The sequence below is a fragment of the Melospiza georgiana genome, chromosome Z (assembly GCF_028018845.1).
Source record: "Melospiza georgiana isolate bMelGeo1 chromosome Z, bMelGeo1.pri, whole genome shotgun sequence".
Taxonomy (NCBI): Eukaryota; Metazoa; Chordata; class Aves; order Passeriformes; family Passerellidae; genus Melospiza; species Melospiza georgiana.
The window spans coordinates 64856195-64882935 of NC_080465.1; the positions used below are offsets into that span (position 1 = coordinate 64856195).

Here is a 26741-nt window from a genome sequence, read left to right on the forward strand (position 1 = left end):
GGAGAGATGTGAATTAATTTTTGTAGCTATATCCCTTGAAACAATTCAGCATAAATATATAAGCTGCTAGATGTGTCTGAATATAGCATGGGCTTTTTCTGTGGTTAGTTAATATTATTGACATTTATTGAAACTAGCTTCCTTTTAGAATAGCTAATACAGAAATAGCTGCAGAGTCCCCTCTGATCTAAGGTTGATGTCACTTTTGGTGTTGCCTTCCTTTGGATGTGTCATGAATCTTTGAAGAGGTGTCAGACACACAAAAATAACTTTCGGATTTTTAACCCCTAAATTTCTTTTCCTGTTTCAAGCTCATTTTTGTGTTTGTTTTAATTAGAGCTGTTGCTCAGTATCACGCTATTGCTCAGTATCCAGTATCCTGTTTCTCACAGGGGAGTGCTTAGTAAAATAAAATTCCAGAGTGCCTCTCTGGGACAATCTCGACACTTTACTTAAAATGAAATTTAATTCTGGGGGGAGTTTTTTCTCTCTGAGTGGTGAAGATGATTTATATATTGGTCTAAAAGCAAAACTTTTGAATGTAGTTTTTAATGTTTTTGTTTTCTGGAAGAGAAAGATAGAAATAAAAACAAACTCATCCTTTTAGAAATGCACTTAATTCTTCATTGTAATATGCTGTTAGATTTTGTGTAGGAGTTTTTAAAAATTCAAGAGAAGAGTCAATCTGGGAAAGAAAAATTGGAAAAATAATAGTACTTAAAAGGTAATACCCAATGAAGTCCTTCTAGCAGGGTATTTAAGCAACTGTTTGGGTAGATTTGTAATGCTAGCTAAATTGAATGTATTCCTTAGTGAACAGTATTTCAAGATGATCTGCACAATTTCTACTGCCAAAATGAACTCTTTAATATGAAATATGCCTTGGAGTGTGGTAATGAGAACAATCCCAAGTTTTTGCACATTTCTTGATAATCTCCACAGAACCGTAACATTCTCCGTATGTTTTCCTGGTTGGCAGGTGGAGTGGATACAACAGCAGGTGGTTAAAAGAAGGATAAAGAGGGATTATAAGCCTGGCGGTACCCAATCCACTTATTTCAATGATCCCAAGTGGCCAAGCATGTGGTACATGGTAAGTACATGTAGGGTCATTGACTCCGTTTAATGCTAATGTTTAGTTGTCTGGTTTGATTTTATGAAAAGGGGAGGAAGAGTATGTTCAGAAAAAGCAGATTTGCGGATTATTATGTAGCTAATAAATGTCTGTTAACTCCTTAGAAGTATTAAAAAGAATTTGTGGTGAGCCGTGCGGTAGGAACATTTACTGATGCATTTATTCATTAATTATTCCTATGGAAAGATATCTTACTTACTTGAGGATAAATAAACAATGAGAATGGAAGAACTTAGCCACAACGTGTGAGAACCCACTTGTATTTAATACATAATTCACTGTCCCCAACATAAATGTATTTTGCCCTGAAACAGAAGAAATCCACCAGCACTGACCATTCATTTCCTGTCTGGCAGAAGTTGTATTTTTCAAAAAAAAAAAGTTTGGTTTTTTTTTTTTCCTAGTAAAATCACAGTTAAAGTCTGGAGGGAAACTTTGTACTTATGATGTTTTAAAAAACATCCTCATTTTTGCCAGGTGAAAACCTTAGCATTACAGAATGGTTTGGGATGAAAGAGACCTTTAAAGGCCTTCTAGTCCAACCACCTTTCAATGAGCAGGAGGCATCTTAAGCTAGATCAAGTTGCTCAGAGCCACATTCGACCTGAGCTTGAATGTTTCCAGTGATAGGGCACCTATCTATAACCAGATCTCTGGGTTACCCAGTCCAGAATTTTACAACTCTTCTTGTAAACAATTTCTTCCTTATATCTAGCCTGAATCAACCCTCATTTGGTTTAAAGCCATTTCCCCTTGTCCTATAGCAACAGCTGCTGCTAAAAAGTTTGTCCTCATTTTTCTTAGTGATCCCCCTACAAATATTGAAAGGCTGCAGTAAGGTCTCCCTGGAACCTTCCCAGGAAAAACAAGCTTAATTCTCTCAGTCTTTCTTCATAGGACAGGTGCTCTGATAATAGATAATTACAGCAGTTGCCTCTAATTTTATCAGGAAGATAGCAGTCCCTATTTAAAAAATAGTTGTGTTGTCTAGCCACACTACCCACAGCTGTGCCAGAATTGCCAGTGTAACACTGAACAGACTTTAGAGTATCAAATGGACTTCACTGTTTTTTTGTACAACTTTCATAATTCCTCATTTCTGTCCCAGTGGAAAAAAAATCCTTAATTTCAAACCTTCTGGGAAGAGACCATTCCTGACTGATTGCATTTACATACACTGATAACTCTGTGTATTTGCAACATCACTAGTGATAGTGGTTTGATGACATTTTGTTGGAAGAGATGAGTAAAGTATTAGTGAACATGCTATCTCATCAGGGTGAATAGCTAAAAATATGTGAGTGGATTGACTTTAGGACTGACTTGAGACATAAAAGATATCCTCATATGACTGTGTTTATGATTGTTACCATAGCTGCTTTTGTTAATCTTTCTTAGCTTTATAAGATGAAGGGGAAAAAATGAGTTCAAGGTTGGTTAATGGTTTCAGTCTTTGCTATGCTGGAAGAGGTTTTTAGGTTACTGGCTGCAGACATGTTGTTGAGAAAGTAGTAAGAGTAACAAGAAATTACTCTTGAGTAATTTCTTGAGAAAGTAATAAGTAAACTATCATATAGAGGGTTGTATTTTGATTAATAAGTAACTTTGTTGTGGGCTAAGACTGATACCTTTGCCCATTGAACTGGCACAATTTCTAACAAGGCCATAAGTGCAGTTCAGATTTATTGACAGAAGTCCTGTTATTCAAAGACTTTGTCAAGCCATACCTGATTAATGTTTTTCCTCTCCAAGGTTTTTCTTCACAAGTACCACTTCTTGTAATTTTCATTTTCTAGGCTAGAAATAATAAATTTATTTATTTTTGTGTGTTATCCATGGCAAGAAGTTACAAGAGAATCAGGCATTCTTTCTCTTTTGAGCCATCACAGCACTTAAGAGAAAGAAAAGGTTATTTTCTTCTGACTTCCCTCCCTCAAAGCAAGGAAAGTTGAACAAAACCCAACCATCTTTAGCATAACTTCTGAATCTTCAGGCATCTGTGCTTAAGAGTAAAATAGAATATTTTTATAGACTAATTAGCATATGAAACGTAACTAATCCAACTGATACTCAAAGTGCCCTACAGAATCAGGTCCAGTTTGCTCAGAATGGACTGATATCAAAGGAAAAAAAAAATCACTAGTTAGCATCCTCTTCAAAATTTTTGCCAGTCCCAGAGCTCAGCTACCTTTGTACCATCATGTTAAATCTAATAAATTTCTTCTCTTCCACTGGTGTTGACAAAATAACCTTTTAGCCAGTAGCTGGATGAACTATATACAGTCAGTTTGGCGATTTTGGCTGAAAGAGGTTGGAGTCAGTTGTTCCGTATTTTTTTCAACTTGGAGCTAACAATAAGCAGAATGACTGAGGTGACTTTGTGCCTAATCAATTTCACTGTACCTGCCAGTTATTTAAATGAATTTCTTTATCTAATCTGCAGAGGAAACTATAGAATGTAAATATATTAATACATGTTTAAAAAAGAGAGGAAGTAAATATATTTAAAAAATAGAAATACATGCAAAGTTGTGGTTAATATAAATAACTTTGGTAGATTTCAGTCAGAGTACTGTTGTTGACCATTTCTTTTTGTTCCCAACTTCAAGAACAGCTCCATAGTGTTAGGCTGAAACTGGAATCACACAGGCATAGAGGCACAGATTTCTACAGTTGTAGTTTACCTCTGCTGTGATGATGGGCTCCACTGGATGGGGTTTTTAAAAATAAGAAAAACATTTTGGATAAGCATAATGAAAACACTGTTGTTTTTTTTTTTAACTTCTGAAAACATACTCAAATAGAAGCTGGTAAACCTAAGAAAACATACAGTGCTTGGCTGTGCTGTTTCTCTAACAGGTTATGAGACCTAGTTCTGTGGGGTTTTCACAGAACTGGAGTGAAAGGAGAAGCAGATCAACAAGTGTGAGGTGTTTTAGGTGTTCAGGGTGGAAGAGGATTATAGCAGCAAGGCACAGTAAAACCATGCGACTGAGCCATAGTGGAAACGAACATTTACCAGTTACTTGGTGAATAATAATAAAGTAAGTTATTGAACCAAACAGCTATTGTTGTGCAATTACAGAAGTAGAGTGATAGACTCTACATGTATAATTGTGCAACAATAGGGTTTTTAGAAAGTTGTTGAAGGTAAAAGATTTGCTGAGAAGCCTCATCAGTCAGTATTTATTGGTCATCAACCATCACATTTTTTGGTATATTTGCACTGTAGCATTTCTGATGTAAACAGGCGAAATGTACTTTATACCGCTATTGAGAGCAAGCCACACAAGCTGGTATGTACTGAATTACTTGCATGTAGGGCTTGTTGCTTGAGCTCTAATGCTGAAACCAAAACCTAGGGAAAATTGCTTACTTTTCACTTTCAGTGGGGATTGTGAAGCATGCATTGCTTTGAGCTTCAATGAAGTGTCTGGTGAAGCCAGTTACCTCATTTCTTTAGAAAATTCCTCCAGTATGCTACATAGTGCTCTCCAGTTATAGTTGTGAGATCCCAGGTGAGCTGTTCATTCACAGGGAGGGACAGACCCTTCTGCTCTGATACAGTGTAGTTGACTCTGGATGGCAGCCAGAGCAGGACTAATAAACCTTTATCGGTAGTGAGTAATGTGAGTTTGCAAAGGTCCTGTAGCCATGAAATAAGGTGGAGGTGACGAGTTAGACAGGTGGGTTGCCTCCCTTGTGCTGCTCACAGGTGGGTTGCCTCCCTTGTGCTGCTCATGACATCTGTAGGGAGTTGGCTTACCTTGTGCCTCTCCTCCCAACTCAAGCAAGTGGCAGAGCAGAGAAAAAGATTTTACTTCCCTGGCCTTGTTCTCAATGAGGACACCTGTGGTGGATGGGACTGTGAAAGGAGTGAGAGGGACAAAGGAAGGAGTCACAGAAGCCTGATAAGATGGACTGGAAAGAAGCCAAGGGAGAAGGAGAGGTCACAGTAGGTCTGAGTGCTGGCCCAGGTACAGGGAGGCAGAACTCAAGGAAGAATTTCCTTGAGTTTTCCTTGAATTTTACCTGCCATATGCTAACACCGCAGCAAATGAATACATGTCACTCTCCTTTACGACCTCCTAAAAGTTTGTTTGAGAACTAAGGAAAAGCCTCACTCTTTTTATTGCCCTCCCAAGTACTGTTCTCTCCTTTCATCTGCGCAGTGGAAGCCAAATGGTTGTTCTTTCTGAGTTGGCACTGCATGCTTGAAAGTGTTTTGAATATTTTGTAACTTGGTTTGGTTGTTGAATGCACTTTCATATTTTTGGGTTTTATTGCCTGAGAAGATCAAGCTTTTGGTGTTCTGTAAAATTCAGAAGATGATCTGTGGCTTAACTTCAGCAGAAGTGCTGCTCAAAAGAACCCTCTGCCTGCCACACATTACTTTGCAAATCTGCCTGTGGAAACACATATTTTGTTGTTCTGTGTGGACAAGGCAGAACAATAACATGAAATCAAGTAATTCAGAATTTGACCTGAATTAATTTCCTTTTGGAAACACTTTAGGTAAATCAAAAAGCCTGTAGAAGTGGATTTATCCATGCCTGCTGAAAAGAGATTATGAATGCAGATAGTTTAGCAAGATTAGCAAATAGTTTGAAGGCAGAACAGACTAGATAGGCTTCTTGGTTTGTTCCTTTGGGATATAGTTCTCCTGGATAAGCACACCTGGAAATGCCCAGAAAACAAAAAATGGAAGCCAGCACCTTCTGGGGGTTGTGCCAGCATTTTTGCTGAAGCAAGAAGAAGCAATACCAAAATTCTTTCCATGCTTGCTTTGGGAGAGCTTTTCCTGTGTGTCAAAGATTTGGTAATACATCATATAGCAAAAGCACACATTTTTCTGCCTACTTACTACTATGATTGTATCTTCAGAGGCAGAGCATCCACTCTTATCTTTATGGAATTTATTTGACATGATTTTTTTTTTTATAAGCAGCAACTGAGTTACATTAAGAAACTGTAGGTACTTGTTTGTATAATGTTCTTCGTGAAATATCACTTGTGTATAATACTGTGTTTTTCTGCACTGCCTTTTTCTGAGTAGTTTTTGCAGTTAGTAAAGAAATGATAATGCCTCAAAACCTTTGCTGAATTTCTAACAATATTTGATAAATATCTGATTTTAGCTTTTGTATGTCATACTGGGACACATTCTGCTAGATTTCAGTTTTTATCTTACATTGCACTTCCGCAGGAAAACCATTGATATAAACAGAGATGCGTAATTTCCTGGAAGTACATTTTTCCTCTTTACAAAGGAGAAGGAATTATTGCTTTCTAAGAGCAGTTTTCAGGAGCAGCTGCTTAGTTAACTATCTGCTTTTCAGAATTTTAAAAATCAAAATTATGTAATGCCAAATAGCAAAACAATTTCTTATGCCACACAGTACTGAGTACTCTATTAATTTACTAAAAAAAAGGAGAGGTAATTTAATTAATAGAAAAAATACTGATTTGTTTCAAACTTTATATCTTGTTTTGCTGTTGTTCACATACTAAAATTGCAGATACTTCGGAAAGGTGTATCTACTTAACTAATATTTTATACATTATTTCACCTAAAGAACAAGCATCAGGAATTCCAAAATTACCAAAATACGCAACGACAATGTAGAATTAATTCAGAGGCTTGCCTGTCTTGTGGTCTGATTGATAAGAAATTAAATAGTGTGACATGGTAATTTTGCCCTTATCAGAAGCATACTCATAAACCTATGAGACTTCTAGGAATTTCTGATGCAAACACTTATTATATTGTCAGGAGGCAAAAATTAAGTATTATGCAAGTGTAAGGCAATTTCCTAACTGTTCAGTACATAGGATCAAGGAGAGTGTGAATAATGCTTTTGATCATATGATTTAGGTACTATTGCGAGGGCAGGAAGTTGAATTTAATAATTCTTGTGGGTTCCTTCCAACCTGAGATATTCCATGATTCTTTGAGGAGAGCTTGATCTGTGTCAAAGAAGAAACTGGAGAACAATATTTGGCTCTAGAATGTTACGTCTTGTACTGGTCATTAAAAATCAGTATGCCCATTTTAACTGAAGACACATTCCATATAGAGCCCATGGAGTGAGGTCATCAAAACTCCAGCTTTCCAGATTCCAGCATCTATGTTCAATTGTGTCTTCCTTTATATCACATGAGCAAATGTTGTGACTAAAATTACCAGTTTGCAGAGCGCCTTAGCTCTTGCTGAGCCTTTTTCAGCATTAATTTATGCTCATTTTTTGTCCATGTTTTAAAAAAACCCACAAAGCAGATGGAAACCACCCCCCCTCCCCCAATAACAGAGGAAGCAAATGCACTGAGGACAGACACTCCAATAAAGTGCATTCTGCACTACTTCATTAAATGTAGGTCACCCTTGGCATTACTTTTAGATAATTCTGATGTAGTGAAATATCTGCTGTGCATTACTTCTGCTACTCTAGCCCTGTGGATAGGGTTTTCTTCCCAACCAACAAAGAGCAGATAGCAGGAGAGACTACCAGTACACAAATTCTATCAGCACCATTTTGGAAAGAAGTCCAGCAGCTGTTTGCATATCTGCATGACTTCTAATAAGTTTTGATGAAAATTAATCTGAATAAATTAAGTAAGCATTTTGTACAGAACACTGACAGAGCAGGACCTCAAGTCTCCTCAAGGAGAGGCAGGTAGAGTTCTTTGAAAAATACTCCAATTCTAGTGTGTAGAGCAATATAGGCAGTATCTATGTTTACTCTTTTGCTGAGATTATAAATTCTGTAGAACTGGCTGTTTCAAAATGAACTCATTTCCAGCTAACAGCAGAAAAGAATGTGGTCAGGGAGAGGAAATGTGCAGGAATGAAAAGCCTCAGATATCCCCAAGAGATTAAAGTGTGAATTGTTTAAGGTATTAATACTACTTTTGTCTTACCCTTTCTATAGTGATAGAGTTCACTAAATCATGAATAGCATGCTATCTAAGCATCTTTCCTGTATTCATTGATTTTTATGTGACTTTCTAACAAAAAAAGTAAGTTTTTTTCAGTTTTCAAAACAGTTTGAAACTATATTAAACCCATGTAGTATAAATACAGTCGCTTAATGACCAGCAGATATATGATAGACTAAATATGAAGTGTATCATAGGGTTTTCCCTCTCCTGTGTCTTCTCTATTAATAAACTAAAGACAGTTTATTAATAAACAGTGAACTACTGTTTGGGAGTAAAAAACTCCTGGTTTGGGTTTTATGAATACCAGCTCCTAGTCATACAATTGTATTTGGAGCCAGAAATCCCATTTAGAAAAAAAATAACATAAGTTAAGCAAAGAAAAAGCATTTCTGAAGTTACAAAAAACTCTTCCATAGCCTGGTTGAAGTTTGAATCACTTTTTCTCATTATAAGTCTCCTGGTCTGGCTGAAAATAAGCTGTTGAGGAAAGTTTGTTAAATGCAAGCTTTCACATGCTTTTGGATGAGCTTTATATGATACCAGCTGCTGTAGCACTAAAATCCATATAACCTTTATTAACTAGGACCTCATCTACTCATGAATTGAAATGCAGATTAAGAAATTAATGTAGCCCACTTAGAAAGTGTTACAGCCCTTACATCTTGGTAAGGAGTCAGTCTGCTTAGAGAAAATATGATTCTGAAAAGAAAAATCCCAATTCTTGTAGGCCACTGAATTGGTGCTGGAGAATCAACACCCTTTTCTGATGATGAAATTTCCCAAGACAGCACACAAGCTTGAGGCTCTGTGTTCACATCCTACCACCTACAGTATCTTTGCCCCTAGCTCCTCAATCCTGTCTCCATGCTTTGCATCATCTCTTATGAATGACAGAGAAAAAACAAAATAAGAAACAAGCAAACAAAAAACCCTAACTAACTAAAGAAAAAACACCAACAAATACCTCAAAAGAAACTAAACGAGGATAGATCAAAATTTTCACTAACAACACTGAGGAGTTGGATTGGTCCAGCTTTCTTGGGGATCTTGACCCTCAGTTTAGGTAGCTATCTTGTTAGTTTTGATTTAATTATTAGATCTATTTGCTACTCTTAGGTGGTTGTCCTTTTTACATAATTTCCTCCTGCAATTTCCATCTGCTCCCACTCCAGACTGGTGATGGCATACTATATAAGAGGGTAAAAGTATTCTGAAATTGAAAGCATTATTCTACTTTGCGCCTGTCCTTTAAAAATGTTTGCCCAAACACACCATAACATTGACCTATTGTCATTGATAGTGACCAGTGAGAGGAAAGCAAGTTCTGAAAGGTTCCTGCCTTTTAAATCCACTCATACTGGCATGAGATGTGGTCTGCTTTCACTGTCTGGCCTCTGCTGCTCCACCAGTATTCAAAAATTGCAAGTATTGATCTCACTATGTGAAGCAGCTTTGATTGTGTTTAGGACTTCAAACACAGTGATACCCAAAGACCACATTGTGCATTATGTAAACTATAACCACAGACACATTCTGAGACTAATTCAGTATTTATTCTTCTGAATTAATCTACATGGGTGGCCAAATGCACTTTTTAAGCTTGGTTTGTTACGATGCCAAGGCCTAGAAAATATCTTCAGTGTTTTCAATATTTGAATGATTCACAAACAAGATTTGTCCCATGGTCTAATAGGAGAAATCAAACTATGCCTGAGCCATGCATCTCTCCTAATCTCCTGGCATGCAGAAGTTCTAAATACGAGTGTGAGCATGCGGGGAATGGAGGTTATGACCCATGTTGCCTCCAGGCAGGCACCAAGCAGCAGAGGTCTCCTTATGCAGTCGTGTTCTTTGGGGAAGGACAGGGACAATTTACATGTCAGTAGATGCGTTTAGATTTTAAAAATAATAATAATTTAAAAATTCTAACTTATCAGTTATTGTAAGTTATTTTTCTTGTAGGCATTTGTCAGTAGGGATACTACTAGGAAATGGATTCATACAGGAAAATTCAATTAGAAGGAATGCATGCAATGACATATGAGGTGAATTTTCCCCATTTGTCCTTTTGGTGGCAAGGAGATTCTAATCATGCTGCATGCACTTTTTCATTTGATTCATGTGTTACGTTGAGAGAGACAAGAAGGAAAGTACTTACTGTGTATTGAAAAGTTCTCACTTAAAATACTGTATCCATGTTAAATCCTGGCAATCTATAAGTCAAAGGATGAAAGGTTAAAGTGACTAAACAGGGGAAAAGTGGCTAAATAGAGGGAAAATAACAGCTGTTTCAGCTGTTCATAAAAATAAAAAGAGATCTTTAATAATAAAGTGCTGCCTGTGTGTTGTATTGCATTAAATAGTTTATTTAGTTGTTGTGTTGCACTGAGCGATTGGAGATTTGCACTGAGTAGTCTTTATATTGCACTGAATAGTTTATGTTATATCACATGGTTTGTTCTCCTCCTCTCTTATCACATGGTTTTTTCCCTCACCCACCCCTCTCCCCAATACCCTCTGGGGGTCTCTCCGCTGGTCTGTCCCTCGCCACGCCCCTCCTCACTGGTATCCCATTGGCTGTGGTCCTCTTCCTCCACTCCCCATTCCCCCCGGATAAATGTCTCCCGCCATGAGACAATGCTCTCTCTTCTACCTGCGCATCGCCTGTGTCTCCTCATAAATCAATAAACAGAGAACGTTCGTCCCCATGTGGAGAACAGCACTTCTGGTCTTTTGCCTTTGCCCATGTGAGATCCTGTGGGCTGGGGTCCATAGCTGGCCGGACTGGACCCCAACAGCCCACCCAGACAGGGATTCTTACACCCATAATGGTATTGTTACTGAGAATGTGTGCAGCAACATGTACAGGCACAGCATCAGATCCCCTACACCTGGCTAGCAATAGACATCCACCTGAATGCACTGCAGATCAAGGACAGATTTAAACATATTCCTAAACGTAATGTATAGTTCTAAGTTCTGTTGATTTTTCCCAGTGTCCTCCAAGCCAACATTAATTGGCTGCTAATTGGCCCAAATTTTGTGTTTTAATAAGCCTGTCATTACATTAGTTGGTTTTGTGGATTGTTGTATGTCAAATCGTCTATCTGTAGAGGAATTGATGAGGATGTCTGTAACAAGACTGAAATGGTTCTTCAGCTGAATTAATAGAAAACAATAGTATTTGTTATTATTTTTATTTTATCTATTTTTATTGGTTTTTATATTTATATTTATATTTATATTACACAACTTCAATGTTATAAAATGAAAACTTTTTCTTGTTTTTTTTTAAGAAATCTTTTTTCCTTGAAGACTCATATCAATAGCAGAGCAACCACACAAACCCAAATTTTTTTGTTTTAAAACAATCAGTATCTATGTAGTGATGCTTATCAACTAAAACTTCTAAAATTTTGCTCCGGAGATAATTAAAATATTTTTTCAAAATTTTATTCAACTTCTTTTCAAAAACGTTGTCACCCACTCTTAAATGGAGCCGTGTTGCATTAACTTTGGCACAAAATAAACACCATCGCTTTCCAACTAGTTCTCAGAAATAAGAGAGGCTGGGTGTGGGTGGGCCTCATTTCTGATTAAAATCAATTTAACAGCATAATTCTGATTGAATTCAATAAGAACTTACAAGAGCAGATTCACAAACAGTGAAATTAGTTATTGCAGGGCTGTAAGTCTGCTGGACTTCAATAGGAACTTCCACAAACATAGAGTCACCAATAGTGCAGTTTATTGGAGCAACAAATTATAGATTCTTTTAGATTACTGGTGATAAATTCACTAGACCTGCAAACTGTACTTTGTACATGTACTATATATACAGTCCTATGTATAAGTATTCTTGAGTATATTCCAACTCAGTTGGAGGTGCAGAACTCAGCCAAAGAGGTGCTCCTGCTCTTGGGAGATGAGCAAGCCCATTTACTTATCTGCAGACTTGATTGTATTCTCATCCTCTGCCCTACAGGATTTCAAATGCCAATGTACACTTTCTGCAATAGTGAAGGTGAGACTGCATATTCTGTAATTTACATCATAAATGGTGGTGATGGGCAGCCACTTTATATGTAAAGGAGATGTCCACAGTAGCTCAGAGATTACAGACTGTGGGTCTTGTGCAAAGGTGGAGCAGAACAGATGATGATTTAGCATCAATCACTCTCCCCACTGGCTGATGGCAGCATTAGGGGTCATTCTCCATCTGATAACCCAACGCTCCATCGGCAGGCCATCATGACCTTAGCCACACATCTCGGCTTGGCTGTAGCCCTCATTCCTGCAAGATGTCCAAAGGGGGAAAAGTACAAATCAGCTCATTTGGATGTCTCATGTCAATTCTGTACTTAGATCCCCACAGCTACTCATCTGTGAACTGACAGGTGCATTTGAGTGGCGTGCTGCCTCTCCGAAGGCATGATGAATGGATTCCTGTTCACTGCAGTACAGTTTGACTAGATGACCTTTAAAATCATCTATTTGACTTTTGACATTCTTGCTTAGCATATCTGATTGAGATTTAGTCACAGTAATTAATGTTTCTTTGTGTATTCAGAGTGGAATTATTCATGATATGCTTATATTTAAGCCCACACCCAACTGCATAAACTGAATATTCCTCTCAAATTATTTGAAGGTAGTTAAATAGCAGAAAAAAAGCTTAGTTCTCCCATATCATACTTCTTACTGAGGCTTCAGAGGAGTTCCTGACATTGAGCTACATTAGTCTCACAGAAATCAGCATCAGGATCTCAACTCCTTTGGTTAATTCTCCTTTAGTTTGATTAAGCCTTTTCTTGATGATTCAAAATCTTACAAATCTTAGTTGCATGTTTATCTTAGTATGTACTAACCTTGTTAGGCCATTCTTTACTAGATTAAATAAATATTCCCTCTTCAAAAATATAATTGTTTTGAGTTATTTGCATGATGCAGTCAAGTCATGTCTTGACCCTCTCAGATAAAATAGGTTCTTTAACTTGTTAAGAATCACTGTAAGTTGTGTTTACACTACTTATTTCAGACAAGAAGTATCAAGAAAACAAGCAACAACTCTGTGTTTATTCTCCAGTAACATATCCTGTAAAACTTCAATACTGGGCACATGCATGCATTGTTCCAAAAATAGCATCACTACTGTCATTAAGAAAAACGTCTTTACCCACTTTTTGCTATTCCACTGCTTTACCTATCAAAGAATAATATGTAGCTTCATAGAGCATCTTTTTGAAGCTGCAGATGACTGTCGACCTTAAGATCCTAAAAGGATTTTAAATCCTTTTAACTATTGCTGGTTTTCTGTAGATTCGCATTTTAACCCTTGCTATAGGCATAATTTTTTGCATGATTTTATAGAAAACTATATTATAAACACTCTGCTTAAGTAGGTTCACCTTCATAAGTGATCCATATCACTGTGTCTGTTGCTCTCTGTCCTTTCTGCCCCACTAACTTTTCAAAATGTCATCAGATTTGAGTGTGCTATATAAGAACACTGTTTCAACTTTCCTGAGCTACAAGTAAACAGTGGAGCCTCTTAAGATTTGAGGCTTAGTAATTGCAATGTAATTGTAATTCTCAGCAATTGTAAATTGTAATTGTAATGCTAAGTAATGTTTCCTTGAACAAACTGTATGTTAAGGAGTCATAATGGATTCAAAGTACAAACTGATACTCCAAATCTTCTGCTAGCTTCCTTATGAGTGGATATGTTAAGTGCCTACAGATTCATGCCATATCTCTAATGGACCCAAACACCTCACTACAGTTTTTAAGGGAGAAAAAACATTTGTGTAGAATGGTTGTTTTCATGATAGAACATGGAAAAAATGTAGTTTACTGGAGGTACATTGTATTTCCCTGATAATCCCCCCTTTTACTTGGAAGAACCTTTCTAACTTTGTAAAATATTTTTGCTCATTCATTTTAAAATCATCTGTGCAGTTAAACAGCAGACTCTTTGTAGGAGAAACAAAGAGGGAAAAGATGATCCATTTACAGCTCAGATTTGAAAGTAGTGTAAGGTATAAAAGGTAACTGACAGGAATCATAGAAGATAATGATTGTAGGAGAGACAAGGGAGAATGCAGAAAGTGTTATAAAAAGTACAGAGAATATTTAATAGCAGTAGTACAAGAAAAAGTGATGGACACAGAGAAATTGTCAGCAATCATAAAATTAAACTCATACCTTTAGTTTATTTATGATTGTATATATTTTTTCCTTCTGACGATGCTCTAATCATAGCTTTCTTTAGTTCTTTCTTTGAGTGTTTTCTCTGCAGACTTCCTGGATTTGCAAAGATACCTGCAAATTCTGAAAGTTATCATGAATGGATATCATTTCAGTGCAAAGACTGCGTTATGCATAGTATAAGCCAATAGTATTTTCCTCCATTTGTTGTTAGACAAATTATATTTGATACAAATAAAAGGTGCATACACTGAGAGGTTGTATATTTTCTCCATCTAAAGGAATACATTCCTGTAATATTAGTTTAAAACTGTGTTCTCAGATTAGTTCCATATATTCAATCACTTTGTTTGCAGCTGGGAGAAGTTCCTTCATAGCACTGCTGAGATCAATGGTATCTATGTGTCTTTAATGCTAAAGTCCGGATTTAGATTAGCAGCAGCTCCCCAAGACCCTTAAAGCTCAATAGACATTTGTTTGCATCCAGTTCTCCATAAAAATAGTGTTTTCAAATAAACTAGACTTCTCCAGAACCTTTCCCAATATTTGTATTTTTTGAGTTAGCTAGAATCCTGACACTGTGCTGAGATTTCTGTAAGATTCTTTGCAATTCTGACAATGTTTTTACATTCATTGTCTTATTTTGCACAGTCTTTCTTGCACAGTTATGTCATAAATCTCTGGAGTAACCTTGCTCAACATTGCAAAATTTGATCATCTGAGTCAAATTTCCTGAGACAATTACAAGAATAATTGTGTGATAGTTCTTTATCATATGCAAAACTTTTTGGTGTTTCTTAGTTGGGTTTTTGTTGATGTTCTTGAGTAATCTTTCCTTTTACTTCCCAGGCCTCCTTTTCCTTTCCAGGCCTCCCTTCTCTGGGCTAGTTCTCTCATTTAGACCTGATGATCTCAACTGCAAATTATAACTATCCACCCTCTCTAGTGGTTTGGCCTTATCTTCCCAGGTTTCACTTATACTACACAGAGGGCCTTGCATTCATCAACCCTAGAACGCTCAAATGGTGTAAAGCCTGTTGATGCCTATGGCATTTACTTCCCTGTAGGCAAGCTAAATTAGCAGCCATCCATCTTAGTCTTAACCTCTACCATTAATGAATTTTCACAGCACACATTTCCAGTGTTAGATGAAACGCTTTTATAAGGCTGTCTAAGGAGGGCATGAAGTGATGTCTGCACTTGTGTCTCAAGGGAGTGTTTTCATGATCCTAAAGTTTGTCCTCTGGCAAGCTATAGTCTCCTCTGATATACCTGAACAAATAATGGACCAAGGCTACAATAACCTGATGGCTGTGGTTCTTAGAGAAAAGTATGCTAGGTATCAAGATGCATAGATGTTTGTTCCTGTACTGAATGCACTGTGAAACAGTTTCAGCCTGAGAAACAACACATGCATTCTCCATTTGTAGTAGTGGAATATGGGGTTCTCTTCATATTCTGACCTAAAAATGCCCTGTATTTCCTACCTGCTTTTGTTCCTTGAGAAAGAATAGGACAGGTATCTTTCCTTCAGCCTCCTGAATGTGTCCTGTTGTCTCACATCTCTCCCTCTCATTGTCCCTCTGTCCCTCCTTCTCCTCCTCCAGGACATCCCATTGAGACCAGATGTCAGCAGGGTATTGCTTCATGGATCAGAGGCACAATCAGACCACAACATAAAATAGAGAAAAAAGGGCTGCAGCATTGCAATAGTCCTTAAAAGTTGCATACAACTATTCAGAGTCAACATCTCTTCATCTTTTTCCTTGCAAGTCCTCTTAGTCCTGCAAGTTCATAACATTCTTAACAAAAAACTTTCCTGGTCCAGCCCATATCAGTTCTCTGTCTACCCCCAGCATCCCAAAATAGTATATTCTTCTTAAGCACCACTCTTCCTTTTTCACTGTAAAATGAAAAAAGAGGGAAAGAGAAGGAAGTGTATTTGTGTAAGCCCCAGGCTCCTCCCACTCAGTCAGTCTCTTGGAAGGTTAGTGCTTAATTGAAGCCATCTGCTCAGGGCCTTCTTTCCATGCAGTTATTGCAATTCTGTAATATATGTTTACTCGAGGTCTAAATAAAACCACCTTTCTCTTCCAAGCTCTGTAACAAATGGATGTAGAACTAATGGTCTTTCACTTGAAAACATCCTAAAAAGTAAATTGTGAAGTGTGTCTTTAGTTGTGTGTAAGAATCTTTAGAAATTTATGAAAACTATTTTAAAGCAATCTTTGCCATCTCTCTAATTGTTTTCTTAGAAATAATGAAAATATCCAGTCTAGCTTGAAGAGAGAGAGAGAAATTTGTTCCTACTAGAGAACTGCAACTGCATGAACTGATGCATAAATAAAAAAGCATTTTTGGACTTTCTGTAAAACTGCCATATTTTTCTTTCTTTTTTGTGATTTAGGAGGGGTGAAATAAAAAATGAGTCAAAGGCCACGTAAAATGGAAAGCATTGTCTCTCTGAGGACTCATTTGTCCTTCATGAATACTGAATCCCCAGGCTTGGTGGTGCACTGCTGAGGCTGTTCTTCCCACATACTCTCTCTAATTAGTAAAAGAAGTTCCATACTTTCAAGACTTTGGACAAGGAAAAATGCATTTTCATGCTAACCAGGCTATTTATATGGTATTGATGGTATCAACAGGAGCAGCAGCAGTAAGCCATTGTGCAGTGATCTTGAGAAAAGATTGCCACATACATACCTTTCAGTGCCTGCTTCTTTCCTTCTGGCATTTTTTGGCAGTAACCACAGGAAATTGTTTATTTTTTTCTCACTCTCTGCCCAAAGTGTTCTGCATGCTGTTCTTATATTTCTCCCAGTGCTTCTCAGGGAGAGTCCATACACTGACACATACCTTTATGTGTCAGCATATGATCTTTGACACATGAGCAGTGATGCAAGGACATACAAGGTGCACCAGGTCTAATATGCTGTTTATTATCATCACTGTTGTTGTTATCATTATTATGTTGTAGTGAACCTTTCAAAGTGGTTTAAAAAAAGTTTTTAAAATAAACTTTTCATATTTACCTCTTAGTGGAGGTGGCAGTACATGCACAATAACCACAAAGCATTTTTAGCTGCTTTTCTTTCTCAGCCTGGAAGGAATCTCTCCTGTTGCCACCACATGGGAAAGAAATGGGACTAGAGGCAGATGTCCTGTTGGAGACACAGGTTATGGCTCATGTCAGAGGAGGTGATGTTAGAGGCAGTTGCAGCTGGGAGAGAAACTTTGCTGTCTGAAGTCCTAGAAGCAGGGGAGCTTCCCACCCCTAAAAAGAGTGCACTGTCATCAGCCTGTGTGAAATGGACATAAAGAGCTTCCCTAAATTAGTTCTTCTTTAAGCCAGCACACAGTTTACAGAAAAAAACCACAAATATTGCATTTAAAAAGTGCCAGTGATGAAAAAGTGATGGACTTGTCTTGAACACAAATTTAACATGTTATGAATTATTCTGTTTTTGTTAAGAATAGCAGTTTGATCAGCACCAAAAAAACCCCCAAACATTTAAACATATATTTTTCACTGTGGAAACCCTTATATGTAGGTTTGTAAGTTATTCTTTTCTCTCTGTAGTCATGAAATACTCTTATGAAGTAAGAAGCCCTTCCATATTGATTTTCTGTTCTTCTTCATTGCTTAAAGAGGCAAAAAATAATGCATGTCTGTGATTGTTTTATTGGCCTCTAAGTGTATTCTTTGTTAATGAATCAGTAAGTTTAAGAACCAAATTCATCTTTAAAGTAAATTAACTGAACCCTCTGAAGCTGCATAAGCAATAAATTGGAATTAAATATTTAATATCATGCAGTGTTGAAATATTTCTCTTGCTACAAGTACAGATTTTAAAAAGTAGCAATTCAGCAAAGTATGACTCCAGAAGTTGGATGATACTTCATGCAAAAGAATCTTGTATTTGAGATTAATCAGGCTCTATATTATCTGCCTGCTCCTGCTAGATCTTAAACATATAGAGTGCAGCAACAATCAAAAATTATTTAAAGATGTAACTCAGAAGGAAATACCTTTTGTATACAGTTATCAAGTGCTTTTTGTCATGCACTAAGTATCAGATTATGCCTGAGAAAAATAAAGATCTGCAAGTGTTCCTCCTTCTAAAAATTCCTCATTGATCATATTTTTTTTTTTGTGATAAAATAATTTTAAAAAGTGAGAAATACTTTTTAAAAAGAAACATTATTTTAATAGTCTGTTTAGAAAATGTAGCTTTCAAGTCCATACTCTTGGCTTTTTGGAGAAGCCAAAAAGTCATTTCAGTAGATCACGTCTTATGCCCATTTTAATAAGGACCCTAGCTTTCCAACTGTCTTGATTATTACCTTGCTTGCTTCTTTGATTCCCCTTTAAAATTGGATCACCTGAAAAGCATAATATTTTTTTTCCAGGAAAAGAGAGAATAATTGGCAAGTTTTAACTTAAAACACTGCACAAATCCATACCTCAGAAAGTTGAATGTAGTGTTAGGATGTCCCCTCTATTAAAAAGCATATGACCTTTGCTGCCTGTGCATTTGCCTGGACCCAAGCTAGGAGTGCCAAATGCCCCAAATTACATTCCCTTCACAGAAGAGGGAGAGAGTAATTTCTTTAACTGCACAGAATGTCAGAATCAGCCCTGTCTGCTCCCTTTCTCTCTGCTTGTGTTGCTCGAGGTCAAGCCATAGGTCCTTGACTGTCCTTCCTCTACGAGCAATCTTGTGCAGTTTCTGTTTCTCCACACTTGCAAGTTAGTAGCTGACAAACCCTCTGATGCAGAGAACATGACTGTAGTATTTTTGTTTCTGTATGTGTCAAAGACCATTTCACTATGACTCTAAGGAAACCAGACTTTGTTGTTGTTGCTGCTGTTGTTGTTCTCAATACCCAGAATCTATCTTTGCTAATCCCTAACTGGGATCTAGTATTTCAGAGCTTTCCCATGATCAGAAGTATAGGTATTCTAACACTAAATGAGAGCTGGGGCTTGTCAAATTCACAATTGGTCACTCTGATTATTGTGTTGTGTTTCTTTATATCCCCATAGATAAGGACTGGGTCTTGTCTAAGAACTCCTTGTAACTCAAAAACTGCAAGAAACCAGTGCAGTGAAGGCATGAACTGTATGTCACAGAATTAGAAACTTCTGTTTCTATCCTGGTTTTGTAGACGAATAGGCATTGCTAAGCAAGACAGAACAGAATTTTACAGTTGTAATTTGATTTTAATCTTTGTAATTCCAAAATATTTTAATCATTGATATGTTCTTGATTCTTCAGTTAACTGTTCAGTTTTGTTCCTGATCTCTAAATGGACATACCAAGACTCCAACTACAAAAATTAGTGCAGCCAACACATTCAGATAATCATCATAAGGTAGTTTTTACAGACATTTCACAAAATAAGCATGTCTTGGTTTGAAAAGACAGGTGTCAGTTAAGGAAGGCAGGAGCCTCCCCTGAAACAGAAAATGCAAATCCCCTCCTCCAAATTGTTATAATTTTGAAATTAAGGGGGCTCTCATGCAAAGGTATGGGAGCAGGAATAACAGTTCTTTATTAGGGAAGGAAATAATAATAAAATAAAAATGTAGTATTACGAAACAACGCTGACAGAGTCAGAATATAACCCGACACCCTGTGTGTCAGGGTGTTGGTAGCAGTCTGATTAAATGGTGGCTGCAGCCCTCCTGGTGTAGCAGATGTGGTGATCCTTTAGCAGTGATCCTTTAGAAGAGTGTAGTCTTCCTCTGAAAATCCACTGGAGAAGACAACTGCTTCTCTGGGAATCCAGTGGAAAAGGTTGTCTGTGGTATTCCAGATCTCTGATTATATCCAGGTAGGAATGCTTGGCTCCTGCCCCTGGGAGTTTCTCTCAATGGGATGATGTAATTTTATCAGTCATAGAGTGACACTCAGTGGCCCATGAACAGAAGATATCTCCCCTGAGGGAGGATGGCTTGTGGAAGAGAAAAAGAAAACTGCCTAATTAACAGAAGATAACTGCTCCATTAGATAGGAATAGAATACACCCCCCCATTTCCTAAGACGAAGCATGAGAATCCATGCCCATGTCTTATACTGACTGCAACATGCAAACTTCAGAAAATCTTTCTAAAGTTATGTCTATTTGTTAATTGTGAAAAGGCAGGCTCCCAAAATGTCTGTCCAAAAGTATCAAAGATATATCTAGAACAAGATATATTTTGTCTTTTTATGCTCATAAATATTGAATTTCAAGTATGGGAAAAGTTCAATATTTGAAAATTTTCATACAATATTCCCCCTTCTTCTATGTGTACTTCAGAGGTTTTTCCACCTTGTACATAGTTTTTATGAAATACCATTGGTTGTATCATTAGCATTTTCAAATTTAACATTCCAAAGAAAAACATCATGCTTTGAATGCCCTTTTAAAATCTTAGTAAAATCTTTAAAATCTTAGTGAAATAACTCTAAATAACGGGGCAAGAGTTTGTTTATTCCTTTTGGTGGTATTCTCCAGACTATGGATGAAAGCAATGCATGTTGAAGTAGTGCTGATTTCAAGAGGTAGAAAATAGAGTAGAATAGTCTATTTTATACTGTTTCCTTTAAAATTCAGAAAACAACAGTTCAAAGATTGACAGATCTAGTAAAAGCTTGCAACCACTGTATTTGTACATGATCATCGCAAAAAAAGTTTTTATCCTAACAAAATTCTTATTCAAGTAAAATTTTAACAAGAAAGAATATGGAAAATTGATTGAAAGTAAACCATAAAATTCAGTATTTGCTCATTTGATACAAAATTCAGTCACTCTGGATCATGGAACACTTATTTTCATGACAGATGTTTAGTAGTTCTTTATTTGCGTAACACCATAAATTGAAAAACTGCTTCCAAATTAATTAAAACCAGCCCTCTGCTAGCAACCTGACAATGTAATTTGGATTGGTGGTAGAGAAGCAGCAGGTGCTTAAAGAAAATTTAAGGAAATTTCCTTGCAGGAAGTGTGTTTTGAAGGAAAGAGGAATTTTTACCCAATCCAGCAGCTAAGCACCACACAGCTACTTATTCACCCCCCCAACAGTGGGATCAGGGAGAGAAATGAAAAGGGTAAAAGCAAGAAAATATATGCATTGAGATAAAAAGAGCTTAATAGGAAAAGCAAAATCTGCACACAATAGCAAAACAGACGAGGGAATTCATTCACCACTTCCCAGGTTTTCAAACATCTTCAGGAAGCAGGGCTCCATTGTGTAAAAATCACTTGAGAAGGCAAATGCCATAACTTGGAACATTTTCCCCTTCATCCTCCCCCTCCCCAGCTCTAAGTAGTGAGCATGACATCGTATGATATGGTCAGTTGAGGTCACCTGTGTCCCAGCTGTGACCTCACCCACCTTCTTGTCCACCCCCAGCCTCCTCACTGAGAGAGTGATGTGAAGAGAAAAAAAGGCTTTGGCTCTGGTAACCACTTCTAAGCATTAACAAAAACATCCCTGTTTTATCCCAGCTCTGTTCATCACAAACCCTAAACAGCCCTATACTAGCCTAACTGTGAAGAGAATTAACTCTATCTCAGCCAAAATCAGTCTAAGGGGATAGAAAAGAGTGCACGTGAAGCCAAGTAATAGCTGGCGTATTAGATGTTGTGGTATGTGGAGTGGCATATCTGTACCATATACCATAAAAGACAGTACTTGAGGAGTAATTCCACTCTCAGATTCAAAGTGTTCTTGATTAAAGACCAATCAGACTGCTCCAAGAGGAAAATGCCCATTCTGATTTATCTGGAGAAATACAGACACAAATATGAGGGAAAGTCTAATTTGTGATTAAAATACAGAAATCTTGGATCAGATGTTGAATTAAACAAAACTGGTGCTTCAGTAAAAGACAGTATTGAAAGAGAAATAAAGGCTAGAAACAGGGCAGAGATTAAAAAATGCATAAATAAATAATTGAATAGAAGAAAAAACAGTAGGGAGTAGAAGTGAAAAAACCCAGATGCTCTTCTAAATAGGAAAAGAGAAGTTGGGTTTTTTTTGTAATGATAATAACTGAACTCTTCATCTGTTTTGAATGACTCCCATTTGGATGCTTCTTTATTGCCTTTACATTTTGTATTAACATTCCTATGTTAACCTACACTTTGTGCTAAAGTTAGAAGTGGGCTCACAGTTACAACTGCTTTACCCTTCCTTAATCAATTTGACCTCGTGTGTCTCTTGAGAGAACCATCAGAGCACACAGTAAGGCAAGACGTCTTTCATGGATGTCTCCATGCACGTAGCAAAGGCCCCTTCAGTCACCACCACCAAAGAAAATATTCAAGTAAGACAAGTGAGGGCAATGGACTCATTAAGGGAAGTACTGGTGACCTTCTGGCAGAAGTCCAAAGAGCTTGCAAAGGAATGGGGATTAAAATACCCATATGCTTGCTCAGCCTGTGTGGTTTAGCTGGCGTGAAAGCAAAATAACAAGCTCATCCCTTAGGAAGAGAGGACAAGACATTAAGCAAAGCAGTTGAGGGTCATTTGGCATTCCAGAAATGGAGATAAAGGCACAGTGTAATGGTCCAGTAAATCTGACTGGAGGCTAGAGCCAGGAATCCTGATTGGCTGTTGTAGCTCACCCTGTGGCCGAAGGCTGGTAGTTCCATCTTCCTGTCTCTTTGTCTTCACATCAGAACATGGCAGGGATGATATTAAAAACTTTGGCAGGTATTTTCTGATACTTAATTTAGTAACATTTTGGAAAAGACAGATGTACCTAGAAACATTAAATTTGTTTAACCATCTTGTTTGTACATTAGAAATCCTCGTGTGTACAACTATTACACTCAGACAGCAAGTTTACGCTGTAATTAATTTCATAAAGCCAGCAGTATGAGCATTTCCAAGCAATACAGAGAACAAAAGCTACACATTCCTTGGAACTGGTCCCTGAAGTCCTTTGTGTGGGGATGGATAGACAGAGAGAGACACATATTTGTGGGCACAATGGAAAAACCCTGAGAGAGACTTTATACTATGTATAATAATATAACCGTGCTCTAGTAATAACAAATGACCACTCTTAAATCTTCTGATTTGGGTGGTAAAATGGAGAAAAAGAAAGAGGAGGAAAAATATTATTTAATAGAATCAGTTTGCACATAGGTTTGCTAATGGAGACTGAGAAAGTTTGGTGACTGGAGAAGACTAAGTCAAGGTGGAGTACACCCTCCAAATCTATTTACTCCATAGAAGCAGTAGAGTGACAAGACGAGAGGCTGAAGTGGGGACATGAGGTGGAGACACAGGGAATGAGGTGGAGCATGTTCTACAGCCACTGGTGGCTCTACAGCCATCATTTGTTATAATACAAATTTCTTCTTTAATTTCTTTTTTCTTCCTCCCACGCTTTACTTTTAGTCTTTCCTGTATCTTTCCTCTTTTTTCTGTTTTTGCCTATTGCTCTGTCTGAGCCTGGCAGAACTGCAGGAAGGCAGTACTCATGAGAGAGGCTCATTGAACTAATTTCACAGGGGAGGGCTCTGCGTGTGGATTAGAGAGTGGCTAATGGGGCATTACAAATACCTGAGGGTCATGTCTCATTGCCATGGCAAGCCAGATTTCTTCACATGAACTGGGTGCATTTGTGTCTAGGAAGAGGCTTTCAGCTTTAATGTACGCTAAACTCTTCCTCCATGATACTGGACTTGGTTGCTCTGAAAGCTGTACCCCAGGCTGCTGTCAATCAGCACTATCTACAATTCATCCAACCCCCCAAGATGCAAGTTTTTCAGGGTGGTGTTTTCATTACAGGTTCTTAACTGTGGCTCATCTCCTGCTGATACTGCACAAAACATGCCAAAAGCCTTCTTTTGTAGATAGAAATGAATCTTGATTGGTTTCCAAACATTCTGTCGGGAAATTGTACCAGCATATAAGCTCTAAAAGGCAAGGTGGTTCTTTTTTTCCATTAGCATTTCATACAGGCATTTGTCTACTTTTATCCACATATGGTTTAGTTTTTTGAAAAAAAAAATTCAAATATTTCAAATTCAGTACAGCTGAATGCTTCCTTTTGTATTGCTTAGCATGAAGAGTAATCAGAAAGAGAAATAAGCGGGACTAGCAGTTTTTGTACAATTTGCATTTTTTGAAATTGTTTTCTCTCTAAATAAAGGTGTTGATGTTGTATAGTTCCTATTCAAATCAATATGTTCATGTATGATTTTAAATAGTAATGTTAATGTCAGTAGGACAGTATCTCAATCCCTCACTGCTCAGTAATGTCCGATATACAACATCTTTGTCTCCTCTTCTTTCCCCAGCACTGCAGTGACAACACCCACCATTGCCAATCAGATATGAATATAGTAGGTGCTTGGAAGAGAGGTTACACTGGAAAGAATGTTGTGGTCACCATCCTGGATGACGGCATTGAAAGAAACCACCCAGACTTGATGCAGAATTATGTGAGTGTCCACAGGAGCCCAGATTTCCTGCTTTGTTATTACTCAAAAATAATTTGCTGCTTCTAGAAAGATGGAGAAAAAGAGGAGGGAAGGGGGAAGAATCATGCAAGTGTTTCCTCAAATGTTAATACCAATGGGTAGAAGGAAAACAGGTTTTGATAATATGCATTGTTTTAGTTAAGACTGTGTTTCATCTGAATGTATTTAATATCTCGATGCTTCTTGTAGCTGTGTCCTGAATTTCTGAAGAACTGGAACTAATTACTGGATATTTTTTTTTCTCTTCTGCAATTTTTTTTACTTAACATCTTCACACTCTCAGAACTTAGAAATAGAATACACTGCTTTTCAGCTAACACATACAGCTGAATTCCATATTTGGCCAATACATTTAGTCAGTGAGACAGAAGCTTTTGTCAAAGACAGAAATTTTACAGTAATCCTTCCATGCATTAATTTTTAAAGCTGTTTATCATATTGCTAGAAACAATATGAAAGGAAAATATGTGACCTTTCATGATTCACTGAGTTAAGAACAGGTATAGAATATTCTGTTCTAGAATATTCTTTCTAATAACTCTCTTTTAACTCTACTGAGCCCCCTCACAATTTGTGATAGAGCTGCATCCATTGTTTTCCATGTTCTGTGTCCCATTTTGCCTAACAAGATTTCTGTTTGCTTGTGGTTCACCATATTTAGGTGACTGATTTAATCTGTCTTGGAAGCTGATAACATAAGGAGAATCTTCTTCTCTAGTGGGTTAGTTCCTGTGTTGGGTGTCAGAGTTTGAAGCTGTTCAGAGCATCAGGTCCACATTTTGCTGGAGTGATTTGTCCTATCTTTTGGAAGTAGGCATTAGTTGAAGGCATGTAACCGTGAGGACCTTATTATTTGTCTGAAATAAAGTGTGCAAGGTGTACTTGTACACAGAGTAATAAAAGAAGCAAATATATTTGGATTGAGCTGGAGTGGTGAAGATGACCAGTTCAAGGCATGCACATACCTTAATTCCCATTACAAATGTAGATCTTATTAAAGAGCCCTAAACAAAGGCTTCTTGCCAGCAACTTTGCTTCTTGATAGAGCATTAAGAGATTGTGGCAAAAACATCTTTAACGACCCATTAAAAACCACAATGGTGTCCACGTTTAAAGCCACTTATTTTAAATTAGCCATATTTACATATGTATCCTTCCCTATGGTACATGTGGAACTCAGCTTGGAGGATGTGAAAACAACTGGGGGGCAATTGCCGAATTTGTCAATGTATGCTTAGTCCTATCACATGACACATCTTTCATTTTAATATCTTATATTATTTAAATAAAGCAGATAAAATTTTACCTCCTCAGTGAATGACTCGGATTATATCATGTCACCTCATTCCAGTACTGCCCTACCACTGAATTGAAAGCAACAATTTCTATCCTTACTGCTCCTCTCTCCCTTTCCTGATGCCAGCTAGGAATTCCCCAAATTCACAAGCAATACACCTTCCTTGTTTGATCACAAATGTGTTCTGTATCTCAGATTATAGCTGATGGGACTGCAAATAGGAATGTTTGAGGTGGATGTGTAACTGGTTTTGAATAAACAAGAGTTTAAAAATTGCTGCTTGCCATGTCAGCACACCACATGTCACTGCATCAATTAATGAGAGCCACACAAACCAGCAGCCGTTCACTCTATGAACTCTTTTTAGCTGTAAGACCCATGATAAATATGGAACAAAAGGACAGATATCTTGCAGATATTTGAAACAGGTATACTCTCAAGGAAATAGGGAAGCAGTTTGTGTTGCTTTCCAAGATGTAATTTTATAACAATATTCTTAAGAAAATTATATTATTCTTATTTCTTGAAACAATGTCTGAAATTTCAGTCATAGTCATGAAGATAATTTTTTGAATCTTAAAACATTCAGCAAAATCTCAGTTTTGAGAATGAACTTTCTTAACTTCCTAAAGATTTTTAGAAGAGAAGTAGTCTTCTGGTTAAATGAAACA

General features: G+C 37.3%; 1 protein-coding gene across 2 annotated transcripts in view; it reads left to right on the forward strand.

The window, feature by feature from the left end:
* The window catches only part of PCSK5 (proprotein convertase subtilisin/kexin type 5), a 229575-nt gene that overhangs the window by 45872 nt on the left and 156962 nt on the right, over positions 1–26741 (forward strand). For both annotated transcript variants that reach the window (XM_058043218.1, XM_058043217.1), the window contains exons 3-4: positions 980–1093; positions 24591–24734. In XM_058043218.1, coding sequence (XP_057899201.1) covers positions 980–1093; positions 24591–24734 — 258 coding nt within the window. The remainder of the gene's footprint in view (positions 1–979; positions 1094–24590; positions 24735–26741) is intronic.